Here is a 19,673-nt window from a genome sequence, read left to right as displayed (position 1 = left end):
GTCTTATTATAATTGAAATCAAAGATAAAAAACTAACTAAAACAATCAACCACGCAGAACACGAGGGGACTAAAAGTCTCCGGTCGAACTGGTATTTGCGTTTAAGGATTGCTTAGTGACATAATATAACATCTCATGCATATTATACAAAAAAGTGTCATAGCACAAATGAGTTAGTAGAATTGGTAGTAATCTTAAATATTTACTCCGAGTCTAAAATGGTTGTTCTTTAAGGTAATGCACCTAGTTTAAAAGCTCATTAATTGATATAATATTTGACTTAAACAACCTTATTTAAAGTTGAGTTATATAAAGAGAGAGAACGATAATTATTGGTTAAGTGATTGGTGGACATTATGATTGGTAAAAATTGAAGGTGGTAGATGAGAGATACAATATGAAATGATGGTGCATATGGAAGAAGATGTGACAAATAACGATTTTTAAAACAACAACTATTTTAGAATATATGTGAAAAGCTAAAACAACAGTCATTTTAGAACAGAGAGAGTAGTTCAGTATGTGTTGTACATGATTGGTTGAGAGAAGTTCATCGATTTATTTAATATATGTGATCTCTAAATCTCAAACCTAGTATTTTTCTTGGCAGATTTCTAGGGAAAAAAATTTGTGGTAGTAGCTAGAACACGTATTGCATGGTTTGGATACACCGTACACGTTATCAATCAACACTCCAGTGATAAATATCAAAAAAAAAAAAAAAAAACACTCCAGTGATAAGAAAAACTACAATTTTTTTGAACATACAAAAAAGAAACAAAGAAAAAAAAACTACTCCATGTGTGCTGGCAACATGTGCGGAGAATCTCAAAGAATGGTGAGTAAATCCAATCAAAGAGTTGTGGGGCAAAAACCTGATAATTACCATGTGTGCAGTGTGCTGGCAACATGTGCGGAGAATCTCATTAAAGTAATAAGTATATAATAACAAGTTTGAAATCTTATATATAGGTCATTGTTCTCTCGAACCTTTCAAGATCGAAACCTCTCCCATTAGTGTGCTGTTAACTCTTTCTACAACACAAATTGTGGTATAGTAGTTAACCCATCTCATCCCTAATCATGGCGTCAACTGTTCGATCTTCACACATGAGAATAGAATGTATTTCACGGTCAACTGATTATCGTTTAGCACGAGCACCTGTAATGAGGGTATCAGCCAGTGCTGTTAGCCATGGATGTCCTGTGCTGACAGGAAAAAACATTACCACATACATCGATCCCATAGCAGGGAATACAATTATTCAACCTTGTGAAACCAGACAAAATCACCACCTTGAATACATTCCGAACCGCATTCCGGACTCAACCTACGTGCGCATCTTGGACACCACCCTCCGCGATGGTGAGCAGTCCCCTGGCGCTGCAATGACGCGTGACCAGAAACTCGAGGTTGCTCGGCAGCTCGCGAAGCTTGGCGTGGACATCATCGAGGCTGGGTTCCCTTCAGCGTCAAAGGAGGATTTCATGGCTGTGAAAATGATAGCTGAGGAGGTTGGCAATTTGACAGATGATGATGGGTATGTTCCTGTCATTGCAGGACTGTGCAGGTGCAATGAGAAGGATATTGCCACTACATGGGAGGCTCTCAAGCATGCAAAAAGGCCAAGGATTTTTACTTTTATAGCCACCAGCCCCATTCACATGGAGCACAAGCTCAGGAAGAGTAAAGATCAGGTTCTTGAAATTGCACGGAATATGGTGAAGTTCGCTAGGAGTTTAGGTTGCACTGACATCCAGTTTGGTGCTGAAGATTCTGCCAGGTTAGTTGTACTAACACTTGTTTATGTGGTTATGTTATGCAATGAAGAATTCATGCAACACTCTTTGAGTGTAGATTACTTAGAGAGGTAGAAAAATAAGAGACGTACGTAATAAATATGATAAATGTAATTTGATATATATCACTAGAAGAGATAAAAAGAAAAGAAAAAAAAGTGTCACAAAAATGTATACAATGTTTATCGATACACATAAATCTTAAATAATTACTAATATGCTTATCTAAACACTTGCTTTGAGGGTTAACTTCATTAGTTTATATAGCTTACAAAAAAACAAAAACACCTAGGGACAGATGCACGTTGTTGCAGCTGCCGCTAGAGGATTTTCATTCAATGCATGCAACTGCATGTAATACTGTTGTTAATTAGGATATTGAAATAGGAAAGTGCCCCCCACTAATGGCTAAAACCTTAGAAGATATTTAGTGCTTTTACTTGTCATCCACTTTTTTTTGTCTTCTTTCTGAATTGGATCACAAATTACTTCTCCAATCCGTTTATTTTTCATCAACGGTACAGAGCTCGCATGACCTTAGCCCTCTTTAGTTCTTCATCCAGTACCAATTAAGATGCCATTTTCGAAGCCTATAATTTTTTATTTCTTGGTCACATTTCACAAGATGCAAGTAGATTATTTGAATGTTAAAATTTCAGAATAATATATTTTGAAAGCATATATAATATAGACATTCATGCATGCTTTTAATTGATGAAATTAACTCATTTGAGTGATTTTTTAAAATTTTGCCTTTCTATAGCTTAATCTAGCAATGAAGTTTTGTCGAATTATATATAAGCTCTTTAATTTTTCGCAAAACTTTAAACGACTATTTTAAAATGGAAGGAATATTTACTTTCACAACTAGCTTTGATATTACTTATAGCAACTTTTTTTAAAGTATATTACTTACTTATAGCAACTTTAAGCAACTAGAATGATTGAAAGTGTTTTCCTAGCTATAATTATTATTACCAATTACATCTGAAATCATATCAGAGATGAATAACTAAATAATCGTTTAGTTATTTATATAAGAGATAAATATTTAATAGAGTTGATAATGAATTTTTTTTTCAGAATTTCCAAAATATCAAAATTTGTAGAGAACAATCATGCCGGGCCAATCCAAGGGTAAAGCCACCCAAGTAAGGGCTTTAGGCCTCCAAAAATTTTAAAAGTAAAAAAGGCATCTAAATATTTTTTTACTAAGTAAAGAAGGCCTCCAAAATTAAAGTTTGTTATAGTCCTCATTTAGGTAATAAGGCCTCACTTTAGAGTTTGATTTAGGCCTCATTTAGTGTTGGGTCGACCTGCAATCATGTTATATTTTGAAATTTTAATCATAATATATTATATTTTTAATATTACAGGTTCTTTTATGTATATTACCCCACAACTTGAAATTCTTAAATTGGTTGGTGTGCGACACACCTATTATGGATAATGTTTCATCCACACCTCTCTTTTGAGGTGGAGAGGTGGAATGGTGAGAGAGATAGGAAGAAAAGAAAAAGTAAGAGAGAGAAAATATGAGATGTGATAGATGATAAGATGAGAGAAATAGAAATAAAAAGATGTGGAAATGAAGTGTTTAAAAAATGAAGTGTGTATATATCATTACTCCACCTATTATTTATAACGTACAAGTTTTATTTTTTACTTTTTTAGGTAGACTAAAATATATATGAAGAGCAGTATTAGGGGTGTGCTTCAACTCAAAGAATAATACAAGAGGAATAGTAAACACTATATTGGAATATTCTTTGAAATCACTGCAAATGGACATGGACGCATATAAAAATAGAATAAAATCATTCATATGGATTCAGATCCAAATACACAGATTTAAAAAAAAAATCCAAATACACACAAAGTATCTTGCATATTTATAATTTTGATATTTTTTGAAACATATAATTTTGATATTAAAAATAATACTAAAACATATATTTTTAAATAAAATAAAATTTTAAATATATGAAAAAGATATATGCAATATACCAAAATTAATAGTTATATTTAAATATAACCATTAAATCTTTGTGGCCAAGGACATCACTACCGTATTTCGAGGCAGATTAGTCACGTGAGACCCTTTCTCTTGTGGAGACCGGTGGCTAAATGAAGAAAAAAATATATAATCATTAAATATTTTGATATTTTTTTTGAACTCGAATATTTTGATATTTGCTAAAACAAGTTTGTTGTCCACGAGTTCAAAAAAAAAAAAAAAGTTTGTTGTCGACTAAATTTAAGTAATGTCCCACATCAGTCAAAAAATAAATTGAGTAAGGTCACTTTCAAAAAAAAAAGCAATGTCGATCTGACAGCATATAATTAATTATTGGAGCGAGTATCCGAAAATGGAATCTTATTCTAAAATCCAAAAATAGATACTGCATGTCTGCATCCGTATAAAGTACAGTATAAACAGTCTAGCTACAGATCAGCAGCTACATGTATTTTTTATTCCAGAATATGAATTTTTCATTTCAGTTTTCCAAAATTAAATTACGTACTTTCAATTTAATTTTGTGATTTTAATCATTGAGGGATAAAAATTAATTCACGAATATTACGAATTGAATTTTTATACATGCATTCTTTAATCTCTATGGAATTAACTAGGTCGGACAAGGAGTTTCTTTATGAAATTTTGGGAGAAGTTATCAAGGCTGGGGCAACTACAGTGTCCATACTTGATACCGTGGGCATAGCAATGCCATTTGAGTATGCAAAACTGATTGCAGATATAAAAGCAAATACTCCAGGGATAGAAAATGCAATCATTTCAACCCATTGCCACAATGATCTTGGACTTGCTACTGCTAACACCATTGAGGTATATATATCATTGAATATTTTATTTCCTTTATAAAAAAAGTTTAAACAGAATGAAAAACATATAGAAAACTTTATCTAACTTTTGCTACTTTTAGGGTGCTCGTGCTGGGGCAAGGCAATTGGAAGTAACAATTAATGGTATTGGTGAAAGGGCTGGCAATGCCTCACTTGAAGAGGTCAGTATCTTCTTCTTTAATGTAGTATATAGTAATTCAAAATTCATTTAAATGTACATTTTCTCTACATAATTTATGTGAAATAATTGAAATTCATTACACAATTGGTATAATCAATGTATTTCTTTCTCCTTAATATATTGTATCACTCACTCCCTCGTTTTTCTTTTTCATTCAAGGTTGTGATGGCCCTGGCATGTAGGGGGAATCACATCTTAGGCGGTCTACATACAAGGGTTAATACAAGGCACATATTAAAGACAAGCAAAATGGTTCTATTTTAAAACTTTTTTCCTTTGGATTTTCCTCTCCTTTTCGTTATACTCATTTAACTCAAATTTCATAATCTTTATCATTAGGTCGAAAAGTACACTGGTATAAATTTACAGTCACACAAGGCTCTTGTGGGTGCTAATGCATTTCTTCATGAGAGTGGCATTCATCAGGTTGGTAATGCTAAATACAATTATCATTGTCTTCCTAAAGCCTAAAGTTTATTTAATTTTTATGTTATGAATTTTCATTCACATCTACTATGTTTTTTCCTTCATGAAAGTTACCAATATAAAAGAAATATGTCTTCGTAAATATTGCTTCAATGGTCATCCTAGGATGTATATCCATGCTACAAGTGGTACTATATAAATTTACAGTCACACAAGTCTCAAAATTTAAAATACCAAGTGAGTGATACATATATCACCAAAATTTGGAAAGATGGACTAAAACTTGTGCATTTCCATGAAGAAAATGATGTATTTCAATGAAAAAACAGATTGATGGATTAAAATCAATAATTCACTATTTTATAAGGATCAAAAAGTTATTTATCCCATAAGTTTTTTTTTGGTCAAAACCCATTTAAGTTTTTGACATAACCAAAGTGACTAAAATAGACTTGGTAACATTGTGGGCCTATTCTAACAGGTATGTTAGTTTAGTTTTGGACGGATTTGGCCCAAAGTTGGTCGCAGTCAATTTTTGGGCCTGTTTGAATTTCTTCTTTTATCTTCTTTGGAAATCTTGACCAAAAAAACTCTTCTTTGGAAATCTTTGACAAATTTCAACTTACAATTGATGCCAAATTTTTTCTTCCATGAACATACAATAATTTAATTTTTACAATATTGATTCTAATTTAGTATTAAGGATAGATACAAATATAATATTATTTCCTTCTTTGCTCGGTTTTGGCTGTAGTTCTGAGGGCTGTGTACTCTTTTGGTTTCTAGAGTAGAATGAGGGATTGTTAATTTTGACCTCTCTGTTTCTCTTGTGTATTCCTAGTGCAGTTTCTATCTCTTGTAAATGGGTTGAAGTATCTCTAATACTTATTTTCTCCTATATATATCACTTGGCTTATAAAAAAATAGAGTAACTCTTCTAAAACTCATATAACTCACACTATCATTAATTCCTTTTACATGTTCAAATGAATCATAGTCATGTGTTTTTGTTTTGTATTGCAACTGTTTGTTCAATCAAAGTTTTAGAACTTGAATATCAAATTTTTCCTGTTGGCTAAGGTCTAATTAAACCTACAGATAAGCATTTCTTCAATTTTTGTCTATTTTTATTTCTCTAATTTTTTCCCACTTTATAGGATGGAATGCTAAAACATAGAGGTACATATGAAATAATATCTCCTGAAGATATTGGTCTTGAAAGATCCGTTGGAGCTACTATTGTACTAGGGAAGCTTAGGTAAATCATTCAATTTTTCATGATATTGTCACTGATGGAATGCTAAAACATTATTTTAGTTTAGAAATGGTTATTTCATATTATTCTTGTATATTAGACCTTGTGCAGTCAATTTGTGACTCATATGTTTCCTCCTCCTTCATTAACACTTACATTCCAAATATTCATGCAGTGGACGCCAAGCATTGAGAAATAGACTGAAAGAGGTATTCATAAATTTCGTTTGTAGTCAAAGGCATATTGAATTTTGCCTTTCCTTTTTCCCCAATTTATTCTCTATTAGTTTCAGCTTGGTTATAAACTTAAGTGTATTATTATGGCAATTCAAATTCCTAAGTTATTCTTTGTTGATTCAGCTTGGTTATCAACTTAAGGACAGTGAAGTTCAGAGTGTATTTCTGCGATTCAAAGCCGTGGCTGAGAAAAAAAAGGTTCAGTGATAGTTAATTTCTTTTTCCACTTTTACCTTTCCAATTTGAATAGAATATATAGTTAGATAAGGTAGACTTGTAAGGAGTCTAAAGTAAGTTTGTGATACCACTAACACGAGATTTTTTTACGTACCTTAAGTAGAAGTCTCAACTAATCATCTATTTCATTTGTAACAATTACACACGAGAAATAATCTCTCTACTAAATTTATGGTATAGGGTAAGCATACTAATATAGATTACTTTAAAAAATTATATCCTGACAATATCTTCTAAGCAATCTATGAATCCAATTGATCCTTCTTGAAAAAATTCTTCCCTCTAGCTACCTGACTTTAATGTTTTATGTCCTTAGAGAATTACTGATGCAGACTTGATAGAACTGATGTCTAATGAAGCAGTTCATTCACAACCTATCTGGAAGCTAGGTGATTTGCAGGTAATTTGAACAACACTTTGAAATTGGATATCTAATCAAATGGCTTGATTTAAAACACACAAAAATTGAAGTAATACAATCTATCAATGTAGGTGACTTGTGGAACTGTGGGTCTTTCAACTGTCACTGTCAAACTTGTTTCAATTAATGGAAGCATGCATGTTGCTCATTCCACTGGTACCGAACCAGTGGATTCAGCTTATGAGGCCATTAATCTCATTGTTAAGGTTTGCAATTCAATAAATGCACTGCTGTGTTATAACTTTTGTTTGATTTTGAATGCTATTTTTAATTTCCACATATGTAAGCATTTAGCTTTGTCCATGGTTAAGTATTTAGTGCATATCCTTCACTATTATAATGGTGTTTATAGGCCCACCACTTACATGAAGAAGAATATTCATTGTTTTGTTTCCTGCAGCTGAATGTGGATTTAAACTTAAAGTCCTTTTTAAACCTAAATTAAAATCCCAATCATTCTACAAGTGTAACATTTAGAATGTAAAATCATTGACTAAGCTAAAAATTTCTCTTTGAGCCACAAATAATCTTAAAAGAAAGTCTTTACAAAATTCTAAATTGGGCTTGTTTATTTGTTACAAAAGGATGATAAATTGGGCTTGTTTAATTTGCCGTTTCCTATTTTTATTTTTAAAAAAAATAGAAAATAAAGCTGAAAATATATTTATTTAATATTTAAAAAATATTTTCTAAAATATGACCAAAACATTAAAAAAAAAAAATCATTTTGAAAAGTATTCAAAAAGTGAGATGAAAGCCATGGTAGTAAGGTTTGTGATGGTGGTGGTGATGGTAAAGACAATGATTGTAGAGGTGGCAGTGGTGGATGGTGGCGGCAGCCACTGTGTTGAAGGTTGTGCCGGTGATGGTGGCAGCGTGGTAACGACAGTGAAAACAAAAGATTAAAACAAACATGTTTTCAAAATTTGAAAAATTTAAAAATTAAAACAATTTTCAGAAAATAAAAGTGCAAAATGAAAATAAAAAATGTTTTCTCAAACCAAATATACATGATGATTGGTATATGATGAAGAAATCTTCTATCGTTTTATGTAGGAACCAATAAAACTTGTCAAGGGTGCAATCACAGAAGGCATTGATGCAACTATCACTACAAGTGTTGAGATTTGCAAGGAGACTAAAAATTCATCTACTCTTACTTCCAATGAAGATACAATTCATCCAATATTTAGGTATTTTGAATCAAACATGTAATTGCTTTAGTCTTTCATTTTTTTTTAACTATGCTTATATGACTTTAATTTTTTTCCAGTGGAACGGGAGCGGGAACAAATGTTGTTGTTTCTAGTGTTGATGCTTATCTTTCTGCAGTAAATAATATGTTACGTTTCTACCAATGATTCATACCTACTGCTGGAAGACCACCTTTGTGAATAATGCAATTGAGAAATTGTGTAAATATATATATGCTTGGGGCACCCATGTGTGGTTTGTGTGTTATATAGGGTTGATGGCAATAAGGTGTCCTTTGTGGATTGTTTATTGCTATTGATAATGTTTAATGAAACTTCCTTTTGTGTTTGTTAATCCCCCATATATGCTAAGTGCTTATAGCTGCAATTGAACAAATATTAAGGACTAATCATGCATCCATAAAACTGACTTCACTAATTGAAATATTAAGGTTTCATATAAAAATATAAATAAGGTGCATGTTTCAATATTTTATAAATTTTGATTAACAAACTAAAAAGAACACATGAACTTCAAAGCCCAGGTGTTATGAAATAACACAGCTTATGAAATGAAAATAAGCAAGATCACAAACAGTTCATACGAATATGATGTGGAAAACTACAGATTTGAAGAGAAACTACGGTTGCTGTCAAATCCCCAAACTAGAGAATAAACACTAAGTGAATTTTTTTATAACACATAGACTTCACTCTCAACCATTTTGTAACCCAATACACCCACACTACTCTCCAAAGCAAATATTTAAACTACATTTTCTCTCAATACTCTAAAACGAGAGTATAAGAGAATAAGAAAACACAAATATAAGCTTAAAGTGTTTCCCATTGTTGGTTCTTGGTATGTTGAAACAAAGAACTTGAGGGTTTTATATATAGTCTTCCACTCTTCCACGATTCACCAGGCTAGGCAATGTGAGACTTCTCTAACATACTTTTTATTGATCTTTTTCTTCCTTCGTCAACATTAATAATGTGAGACTTATATTGCAATTAACACCAACAACAAGATGAGGGAATCTGGAAAACAAAAAGACCCAAAACCTCTATAGAGCCTAAAAATAAAAGCCCACCAAAATAATACTCAATACGGTCTGCGACAAAAAAGAACCACAAAACCTATACAAAACTGCATAAAATTTTTAATGTGAATTAATAAATCCAATAAATTTTCGCAACACACTCAAGTCTCAGTGCTTTTTTTCGGTATGAGCTTGTGCTGCTGTTTGAATGTGAAAGCCACCAAAACATAAATACTTGTAAGGAGAAGTCATTGATACTTGGATAGTGAAATTTTGGTACAACCAAGGACTGGATGTAGCCCTATCATTCAAGGGGTGAACTAGGATAAAAATGGTGGTGTGTATCATCTCCCTCCTTACTCTCACATCTCCGCTGTACCAAATGATCCCAACAATGATGATGAATCTTTCAATTGTTTGGATATCTAAGTTTTTGGATGACACAATTCAAACCCTCCTTTTCTTGTGCTACTTTTTTCGATATCAGATGATGGTGAGAGCGGTGTCACCAGAGAGACGAGGAAGAAGTCGACATTGGTGGAAAAGTCGAGGAACAGGATCAGGGCGGCGGAAGAGGGACGCAGAAAAGGCTGAGGTAAGAATATGAACGTACGTACGTAGAGGCAGTGAAGGAGGAGAGAGGGGCCGATCAGAGACAGTAAGAGCGACGAAAGAAGAGAGTCAGGGGCGAGAGTTTGAGGGATAAGGGAAGGAGGCCTATAATAGAGGTCTGGCGGACAACAATACACATTAGCGTTGCGCATAAGCTAAACTGACACTAATCATAAAATTCGCAATGTTTGAGCAGCGTAACATTAAAGTCGGTCAAAGTCGATGCTAGACATCACATGGGCCCAAACAGTGCAAGTTTGCGTCGGCTACACTCGATGCAAAGTTCAAAGGCAAATGAAGTGTTGCATGGGAGTCACCGCTACATCTTGACAAGTATCAAATTAAAGCTATTTTAGTCGGTGAACGTTGTGTTTTCCTTAACTGACGCTAATTAAGTATCGACTATCCGACACAAGTTGGTGTCTAACTCAAGTTCAAGTGGATTAAAAAACGCTCTACATAGTTCAAAGTTCAAACCGACGCCGAGAAGCAGAATTTAGCATCAGATTATCTTTACATATATTATGCTCGTGTTTCTTTTCTTTAGCTTTACATGTTAAGTGCCTTCTATTTTTTTTTTGTTCAAAAGTTCAGTGCCTTTCTAGAATGCGCAAAATGAGATGTGCAGCGTGCGCGCATGATATTAGCATAATAAGCAAAACCTGAGTCTCACCAACCCACCAAGAATAACATGATTGAGATTTGAGGACGACATATACAAGATTCACACATCCACATTTAACAAGCAAGCAACCCCTTATATATGTGGGGAGAGTTTTTCGTTCTTTGTCAGAAAGAGAACGCGTGTTCTTTTCAGCCCTTCTGAACTGGGTCCATATATACAAAGGTCCCAAGAGTTTGGCTTAGCAAACAAGAAAGGCTAGCTGCTTGTGGACTTAAAATTAAGATTCAGTTTGGCCTAAGGTTTTGCCACCATCATTTTTCTTTCACCCCCACCATTTTTTTTATTTTAGGAAGTCAATCTTTTTTGAAAATTAATTTGAGGAAGCTAACGACACGATGAGAGCGTTTTTTTAGTTTAAACCGGAGAAAACCTCAATGTTGGAGTTTCTGTTCAAATCAGGTAGAACCACTATAACAACAAAACTTTTTATATCAAATATTTAACATAGTTGCATTTACAATAACTCAAAACTGAGATATTTTAAAATGAAAAACTCTATAACAATGATATATATACACACCTCATTTTCAAAACACTTCATTTGTTAGCTCAAGTGGTAAGGGTTAGGGGACACAAGGGTTGTGGAGGGGAAGGTCCAAGGTTTGAATCCTGGAAGGAAAATTTGAAAGGATTTTCTAACTTACTAACAACTAACCACTAACATTTGCCTATCAAAATAAAATTTCCACTCATTTTTATTTCTATCTCTCTTCTCTTATCATCTATCACATCTCATACTTTCTCTCTCTTACTTTTCCTTTTGTCTCTATCTCTCCCTTCATTCCACCTCATTCCACTTCCAAGAGAGGTGTGAATGGAACATTATTCAAAACTTTATGTTGTACTTTCTCTCTCTTACTTTTCATTTTCTCCCTATCTCTCCCTTCATTCCACCTCATTCCACTTCCAAGAGAGGTGTGAATGGAACATTATTCAAAACTCTATGTCGGTTGATCTATATCCTTAGTGGTGATAGGTGAAATTATAGTTGTGAGTTTCATTATTCTTAAAAAAATTAACATATTTTTAGTTAAATTTGTTTCTGGTTTCCGACTTATACATCATAATCTAAAATGGTCCCTACAATTATTTATCATAATTTTCAGTACTTGGAATTTTTTGATTGAAAATAGTTCTTATGACATCATAAAACATTTTTAAAATATTATTTTTTATCCCGTCACTAGCCCACGTGGCAATCCTTGTCACATATAGGTGCTCACTTGTGATTTTTACATCAGTTTTAGTTTTTTTCAAATTCTATTTCATCAAATATAGTCCTTTAAAAATTCTCTTTTCTCAAATTTAGTCCTTGAAAATTCTTTTTATCAAATTTAGTCATTTTCCTTTTTCCACTTCCTCCTGTCACCCATCACTCATTTTCCCACCATTTTTTCGGCGAATCACTGCACTCAGACCTTCTTTCCCGTCCCTCAAACATCTCCTTCATCTCGTCCACCATCTTCTTTCTAACCTCCTCTCTAACTCTGTTTTCTTTTCTTCTAAATTTTTTGCAACTTGGTGATTAGAAAATGATAATTCCTTCAAAGTTATCACGATTTGAGTGCATTGGTTCGCCAGAAAAAAAAATGGTGTGAGGAAAGGTGAAGAGTGGGAGGAGGAAGAGAAAGAAGAAGAAGAAGTGGAAAATTTAAAAGGATTAAATTTGTTAAAAATAGGCTTAAAGGGTCAAATGACCCCTGAGATTACAAAGGGAATCAGTTACAGGACTTACAAATTTTTTGCATCAAATTAGGTGCCTAGAATTTTTTTTTTTAATTCAATTAAGGCCAAATGTTGTCAGCCTTCAATTTTGTCATATTCAGCAATTCCACGTGGCTTTTTTATTTTTTTATAATTAGAAAAATTATTAAAAATTATTTTTTTAATTCCAACTCATGGATTAATTTCTTTTTCAATTTTTTTAATTCTCCTCCCACCACCACCACATCAAAACTGCAGCTTCCAGTCTTCCACCACCTCTCCCATAACCTTTGCTCCATCGATGGAAACTACTGCACCCACCGCCCTGGTTCCGGCGAGCTTCATCGGAGGCGATGATGTCGTGCTTCTATCGGGATCGGCAAGCTTCATCATTCTTCTCCTTTCCATTCGTCGTTTTCTTTCTACGGTTCTCCCTTACCAGTGCCGCCGTCATGTCATAAGCTTGCCACCGCGTCTGCACCCACTGTAACAACCACCACACTCTGCCGCCGCCGATCCCGCCCACATGCAAAGCGCCGGACACATAGGTGTTTCAAATCTAGGCTATGGTGCTGTTGATCTGGGCTAAAAAGAGAAGAAAGGAAGAGGTGGAGGAGGTAAGGTTCTCTTGAAACGAGAGGAAAAGAAAGTGAAGTGGCGGCGAAGAAGATTTAGTGGCGACGGCGGGGTGGTGGAGGAGGAAGGATTGGGGGAAAGAAAGAGGAATAAGTGGGGAGAGGAAGGGATTAGTCTAATTCTGTTTTGGTTTGGGTTTGCAAGTCCATGATTGTGTTTTCTTTCATCTTCATTTTCTGATTAGGGAAGGTTTGATTGGGGGTGGAAGTGAAGTGGTTCTGATGGTGGAGATGTGGCTATTTGGGTTGCTGTGGTGGCTGAGGGTCATGGTGAAGGGTTGTAATTGTGGTGGTTTGAGTTGTTGGTAGGGAAGAAGAAGGTTGAGTTTATGTGAGGTGGTATTGTTGTTGAGTGTGGGTTCTGGTGGTGGTGTGGTTGGGTTCTACTGGTAGGAGAAGAAGGGGCTTGCTAAAGAACAAGGTGAATTTCTGGTTTGAATTTGGGATTAGTATTAATTTGATTAAGGATTAGTATTGATTAGATTAGGTTTTTTTAGAGATTATATTAAAGATATATTTTTAAGTTATGACTTGGAATAAAAAATAAATCTTTTTTGAATTAATTATTTAAAAAAAAATTTAAATGCCACGTGGAAAAGCTAAGTAGGCTAAAATTGAAGCCACATCACCGTCTGACACCATTAGTCCTTAATTGAATTAAAAAAAATTCTTAGGGACCCAATTTGATGTAAAAAAATTTAGGTTTTGGAACTGATTCCCTTTGTAATTTCAGGGGCCATTTGACCCTTTAAACCTTAAAAATAATCTTGAAGGACTAAATTTGATAAAATATAATTTTCATAGGACTATAGTTGATGAAAGAGAATTTTAAAATGACTAAAACGGATGTGAAAATTACACATGGTCACCTATATGTGACTAGCTAGGATTGTCACGTGGGCTGGTGACTGGATAAAAAATATTTCAAAAAATGTTATATGACGTCATAAAGACTATTTTCAATCAAACAAAATATTTCAGAGACTAAAAACTATGAAACAAATTTATATGGACCATTTTAAATTATGATGTATAACTCATGTTCTCGCTGGCCGTTAATAAAACAGAAACTGTGAGTGAGGCTGACTTCTTTGGCGCTAGCAATTGGACATGGACTATTGAGTTCAAATGCCATCAGTTGGGATGAGACGTTGATTAGGAATCTCATTTTAATGCACTGATTCAATCCATGCTTCCAGTTAAAGGCAAAGACTCTTTTATGTGGTTAGGGGATCGAAACGGTTGCTTTACTGTAAGGGCATTGTACTCTCAGGTGGAGAGTCGAGTTTTGGGCTCTAAGGCATAGGTCACCCCAAAAAATCTCCAAGAGATTATTCCTCCCAAGTTTCCACTTTATCTTTGGCAAGCTTCATCAAACAAGATTGTGGTGAAAGCTACTTTGTTGGCAAGAGGAATGGAAATAGAAAATGGGGACCTCTGTAGTATCTGTGGTTTGCATGTTGAAACCCCTTATTCTTGCATTGTGAAGCCTCTTGGAGAATCTAGTCTGCCATTGTTTCAAGGGAAGGTTCAGTATGGTGCAGCCAAAAGACGATAAAGGAATTGGTTCTCGAGTGGTCGCTGTTGTGTTCACTTTCTGACCCATCCCTTTGGGATCTAATCCCCTATTCCGTTTGTTGGCCATTGTGGATTGAATGGAATAAAGTTGTTTTCCAAAATGAGCACTTTTCTTTGGAATCGGTTTGGGATTGGCATATAACAAGAATCATGGGATGGATTAAGGCTTGGTGGAGCAATTTTCCAAAATGAGCGTATTTAGCTTCTGATTTTGCTTGCAACTTCCCCGATCTGAGAGTATCCTTATCAAGGGAAAGAATTCGATCCAAAACCTGGAATCCACCTCCGGAGGGTATATTAAAATTTAATGTGGATGGTTCGTCTTTAGGCAATCTAGCTAGGTAAGAGTGGAATAGGTGGTATTCTGCGTGATTGTAACAAGCGTCAATTGGGTATGTTTTCTTTGCCGGTCAGAGATCTCTGAGCTTTTGAAGCAGAAGTTAAGGCGATTCTTGGGGTTGAAAATTCTGCAAAAAAATTCATGACAACGAGGATCAAAAGAGACATGTAGAAGACATTGCATATGCTCTTGAAAAATGGATTTTGAAGATTGAAGAAGTTATTCATAACCTTAAAGGTAAAGCTGTAAAAAGGACAAAAGTGTTGGATCATGTGATAGAACAACATAATAATTAAATGATTAGATCATATATTAGGGTTGTCATTTCTGTTTAATTTTTATTGCAATTGGTTATAACTTATAAATGTCGTCTAATGATAAAAATATATGTTCTAATTATTTTCATTATGAAGACATCAAATCATGTTCCAATTGATAGTTATTGAATTCTAGCTTGTGTTTGTTTTTTAATTGATCCAATATGTTCTAAATTGTTCCAGCCAAGAACATAGGAAGAAAGTATAGTACCTAGAGTAAAAGGATTGCAATGAGAGAGTCTAGAGAGAGAAAGAGCGTGTAACCGCTTAGAGAGAGAGAGTGTAACTGAATTTTAAGTTTGTTATTTATCAAATGAGCTAAGAGTCTCTTACAATTGGTAACCGCCCCCTATTTATAGGCTAGGGGTTGGACCTGGCGCCCCTAATTGTCTTCAGTGGGCCGGTTGGGCCTCTCAGGGGAGGCCCAATTCCCTGGCTCGCGTGTCGCCCTGAGGCAAGTATCCCTGGGCGAGGGCCCTAGGGGTCTCGCCCAGTCCACAAATGTTTACTATTTGTCATTGAGTACCTCGTCATTGAATATTTTGAGTTCCATCATGTAGCTTGACCACGTAATCTATGTGATTTTTATATTCTATATCCCAATTTCCACCGCGCGCTGAACATGTGTTTTTTTTTACCCAAATTAAATTTTGTGGCAGTCCAAAACTTTTGCTAAACAAAGTTATGATTTTTACACTTAGTTCTTAGTAGCAGTCAGAAACATCAACTAAACACATACTTGAGGCTGCGTCTACCATGAGTTTCTTTCAAACTGAACCACGGTGGTTCACACTCTTATTTCTATAAACCACGAAAAATACCCCTTTAACAATTACAATATTCCAAAAGTATTCATCTTTGCCTACTCTCCCTCACCATCGCTCTCTTCAAACAATATTCATGAAATTGAAATCAAATAAAACAATATTGACAATGGAAAGTGAAAATCAAATGTAAGAACTGGAATGATAATTAAATTCTTCATGTTGTTTAATTTCCACCCTTTCTTCATTAGTACATTAATTTCTGGATATCTGGGATGAGAGAAAAGCCAAAGATATGAGATGAAAGGTGTAGTTGAAAGGATCATTTGGTATCACCAACAATCCTTACACCCCCAAATCCATCATCACCGCTGTCACTGCCGTCGGTGAAGGAAAGGTGTCGCGTGGGGTTTGAGTTTGATGAGGGAGAGAGGGTGAACAGAGAAGGATTTGCAGCCGGGAGATGGTAGAGGGTATTTTAGACATTGTAGATTTTTTTCTATGAAATCTGGACTTTTAAATATTTAAGGGCTTGTTTGGCGGTCAAGGTAGGATAAGAGATAAATGATTGGATAAGGACAGGATATGATAAGAGCAGTATAGACTCTTATCCTATCCTGCGTTTGAGGTGAACATGATATTGATAGGATATGGTAGAAACAATGAAAAATGTATCAAATTTTCATTTGAAAAAAAAAATTATAATCTTCATTAACTGGTATCTTATCATGTCAGGATAATTTCTATCCTAAGTCTCCCCCTCATAATAACTTTTGCACATGATATATATAGGATATGATAAGGGATAAGATAGTGCTATCCTATCCTGCTGGCACAACAAACAAAATATTACAGCAGAATAAGATTAATATTATCACATCCTATTTGCTTATCATGTCCACCAAACGGACCATAAATATATATCTAAGGGCCATGATTTAATTTAGGAAAAGTGAAGCACGGTGGTTCACTTTCCAAATGTACCACGCTAGACAAAACCATACTTGAATGCGGATTTCTTGAGTTCAACTATAATTATTGAAAAATAAGTTACCTACAAGTGGTTGAAGATGTATTCTTTATAACTGTTTCGATTTAAATTTTGGAGCTATATACTAGGACAACTTTTTCTTTTGGCATATTTTCCCTTTCTAACATCAGACTCACGTACGTTCAAAAAAAAACATCAGACTCTCCTCACCATTATTAAGAAATTTTTACTTAAAATGTCATGAAAACTGAATGACAATAATTTATTCTAAAGAAGAATCTAGTTATAAGAGAATGGAAATCTTTTGGAAAATGATGTTTTTCTTGTGCCTTTGTAGAAAATTATAATATCATACGTCTACCGAACAAATATAGCATCTGTCAATAGAGAATTTCTTATTTTTGGAAAACGAAAATTTCTTCCTCTATGGGTCCATCTTGGAAGTTTCTTCACTAGTAAATAATTAAATTAGAAAAGTCATTTGTTGTGAAAACAACTATTTTCTAAATTAGTATACATCCGTTAAAGAAAACAAAAATAGAGTCATGTAGAATAAGAACACAAGATGGGAGAAGAGAATCGACTCCTGAACTAACTTCTCTATCTCGCTCTATTTTGTGGTTTTCACACTCTTTATGTATTGGATTGTCCACTTGCTGGTAGCTAGTGGCAATTCTAGTTTTCAGGACATTTCCCTTTCTTTCTTTTAATTAATATAAAGTTAATCTTACCATAGGGTCTTGTCGAGTAATGTTTCCTCCACACCTCTCTTTTGAGGTGGAGAGGTGGAATGGTGAGAGAGATAGGAAGAAAAGAAAAAGTAAGAGAGAGAAAATATGAGATGTGATAGATAATAAGATGAGAGAGATAGAAATAAAAAGAGGTGGAAATGAAGTGTTTGAAAAATGAGGTGTGTATATATCATTACTCGGGTCTTGTCCCCTCATATAAAAATCAAAACAATATTTTATGAATAGCTGTGATTCACAACATCCATTTTTATTTTTGAACCTTTATTTTGAAGTCAAAAAAATGCCAGACAAATTCATTGAGATAAATATACATTTAAGTAAATGTGTCAGAGATTACTTATAGCATTCGATGTATTAATTAGTTGACTATTCAATCTTAATAGATTACCCTACATTTCAAATGAGAATGTGCATTTCTTGAGCTAAGTCTCTTCGTCATTGATCCACATGGGATTAAAATATTTCTAAAGGCCGCAATTTATGTATGTTTTCTTTTAAAAACATCACATGTGTCCCGCGCGCGCCATGAATAATCATAGCTGTTATAATTTTTATAATACTTAATATATTTTTTTCGGTAAATATAATACTTTTACAGTTTACTTGAAACGTTTCTTGTATATGTGGCTTAAGAGAATTTATGAAGAAAATGGGCCTTGTGAACATATATACCACCGCCACATAATATTATATAACTCGCATGTTACCATAAAATTTCTTCATAATTAAATTATATATCCTGATTTCAAAAAAAAAAAAATATATATCCTATCAAAATCGAACAGGTCTTTGTCACGTTTAAAAGTGTGTTTGAATTTATGACATTGAGAATTCGATCTTTAAAAGACATTTTTTTAGAAAGTGACATTTGTTCTTTATCACATTTGTCGGCTGGGTTGAATATGATTACCTTAGTAGACAATTTTTGTGGTTATTAAAACCAAAACAAAAATTATCCTATGAGCTCAGCTGGCAACGTACATAGAGTGTGCGAAAAACTCTCCGATACGATTCACACATAATACAACCGAAGGAGGGATAAAGAGTTTTAATTATGACAATCTCAAATTTGAAATAGTGATCAACATTCAAAAGGTGATCATAAATAAAATAAAATATATTGTTCACAAGTTAAAATGATTTTCTTTACAAATTTTTTATTTCAAATTAATTTTTTTTTGAACTAAATTAATTTTAACACTTGAGAAATAAAGTAAAAACATGATTTATCGATATAATTATAAAAATGTGAACCATATTAATGATATCAACAAATTTTACGTTATCTCTTAGAGAGTATTATCTCTCAGAGAGTATCAATTAATATATTTTTCAGAAGATAAAGACCGTGAATAATCAAATTTGGTTCAATCGAACCACAATTAAGAGGATTAGAATTCTCAATTCATGCGACCAAATCTTGAATGATGGGGAGACATAAGGTAGATTTGAGGATTTCATCATCTTTCCATTTCAGGTCCCAATGCTTCTAACCCACGTTACTTCTAGCCGTTGGGTACGCACGCTAATTAATTAATTAATCAATTGATAGACTCTGTTATTATTTTAAGTTAATTACCTAAAAGGATCCAAAAAACAAGTATATAAGCACACCCTGATGCTGTGTATTTTATGAAA

At 33.9% G+C, this 19,673-nt stretch overlaps 1 protein-coding gene across 1 annotated transcript; it reads left to right on the top strand.

The window, feature by feature from the left end:
- Positions 1-982: 982 nt before the first annotated feature.
- LOC130729594 (probable 2-isopropylmalate synthase) lies at positions 983-8,969 on the top strand. Its single transcript, XM_057581399.1, has 12 exons — positions 983-1,784; positions 4,435-4,648; positions 4,746-4,826; positions 5,006-5,098; positions 5,186-5,272; positions 6,430-6,530; positions 6,703-6,736; positions 6,887-6,961; positions 7,317-7,400; positions 7,493-7,627; positions 8,478-8,614; positions 8,695-8,969. The coding sequence occupies exons 1-12, from the start codon at positions 1,084-1,086 to the stop codon at positions 8,780-8,782; spliced, it is 1,830 nt and encodes a 609-aa protein (XP_057437382.1). The 5' UTR covers positions 983-1,083; the 3' UTR covers positions 8,783-8,969.
- Positions 8,970-19,673: the final 10,704 nt, after the last annotated feature.

The sequence above is a fragment of the Lotus japonicus genome, chromosome 1 (genome assembly GCF_012489685.1).
Source record: "Lotus japonicus ecotype B-129 chromosome 1, LjGifu_v1.2".
NCBI lineage: Eukaryota > Viridiplantae > Streptophyta > Magnoliopsida > Fabales > Fabaceae > Lotus > Lotus japonicus.
Note: the sequence above shows the minus strand (reverse complement) of the source record. Positions and strands in the feature narration are given on the sequence as shown.

Coding starts and splice junctions, on each gene's coding strand:
- LOC130729594 (XM_057581399.1), top strand. CDS start 1,084: ATGGCGTCAACTGTTCGATCTTCACACATGAGAATAGAATGTATTTCA. Junction 4,827..5,005: donor GCAATGCCTCACTTGAAGAG/GTCAGTATCTTC, acceptor TTTTCATTCAAG/GTTGTGATGGCCCTGGCATG. Junction 5,273..6,429: donor ATGAGAGTGGCATTCATCAG/GTTGGTAATGCT, acceptor CCCACTTTATAG/GATGGAATGCTAAAACATAG.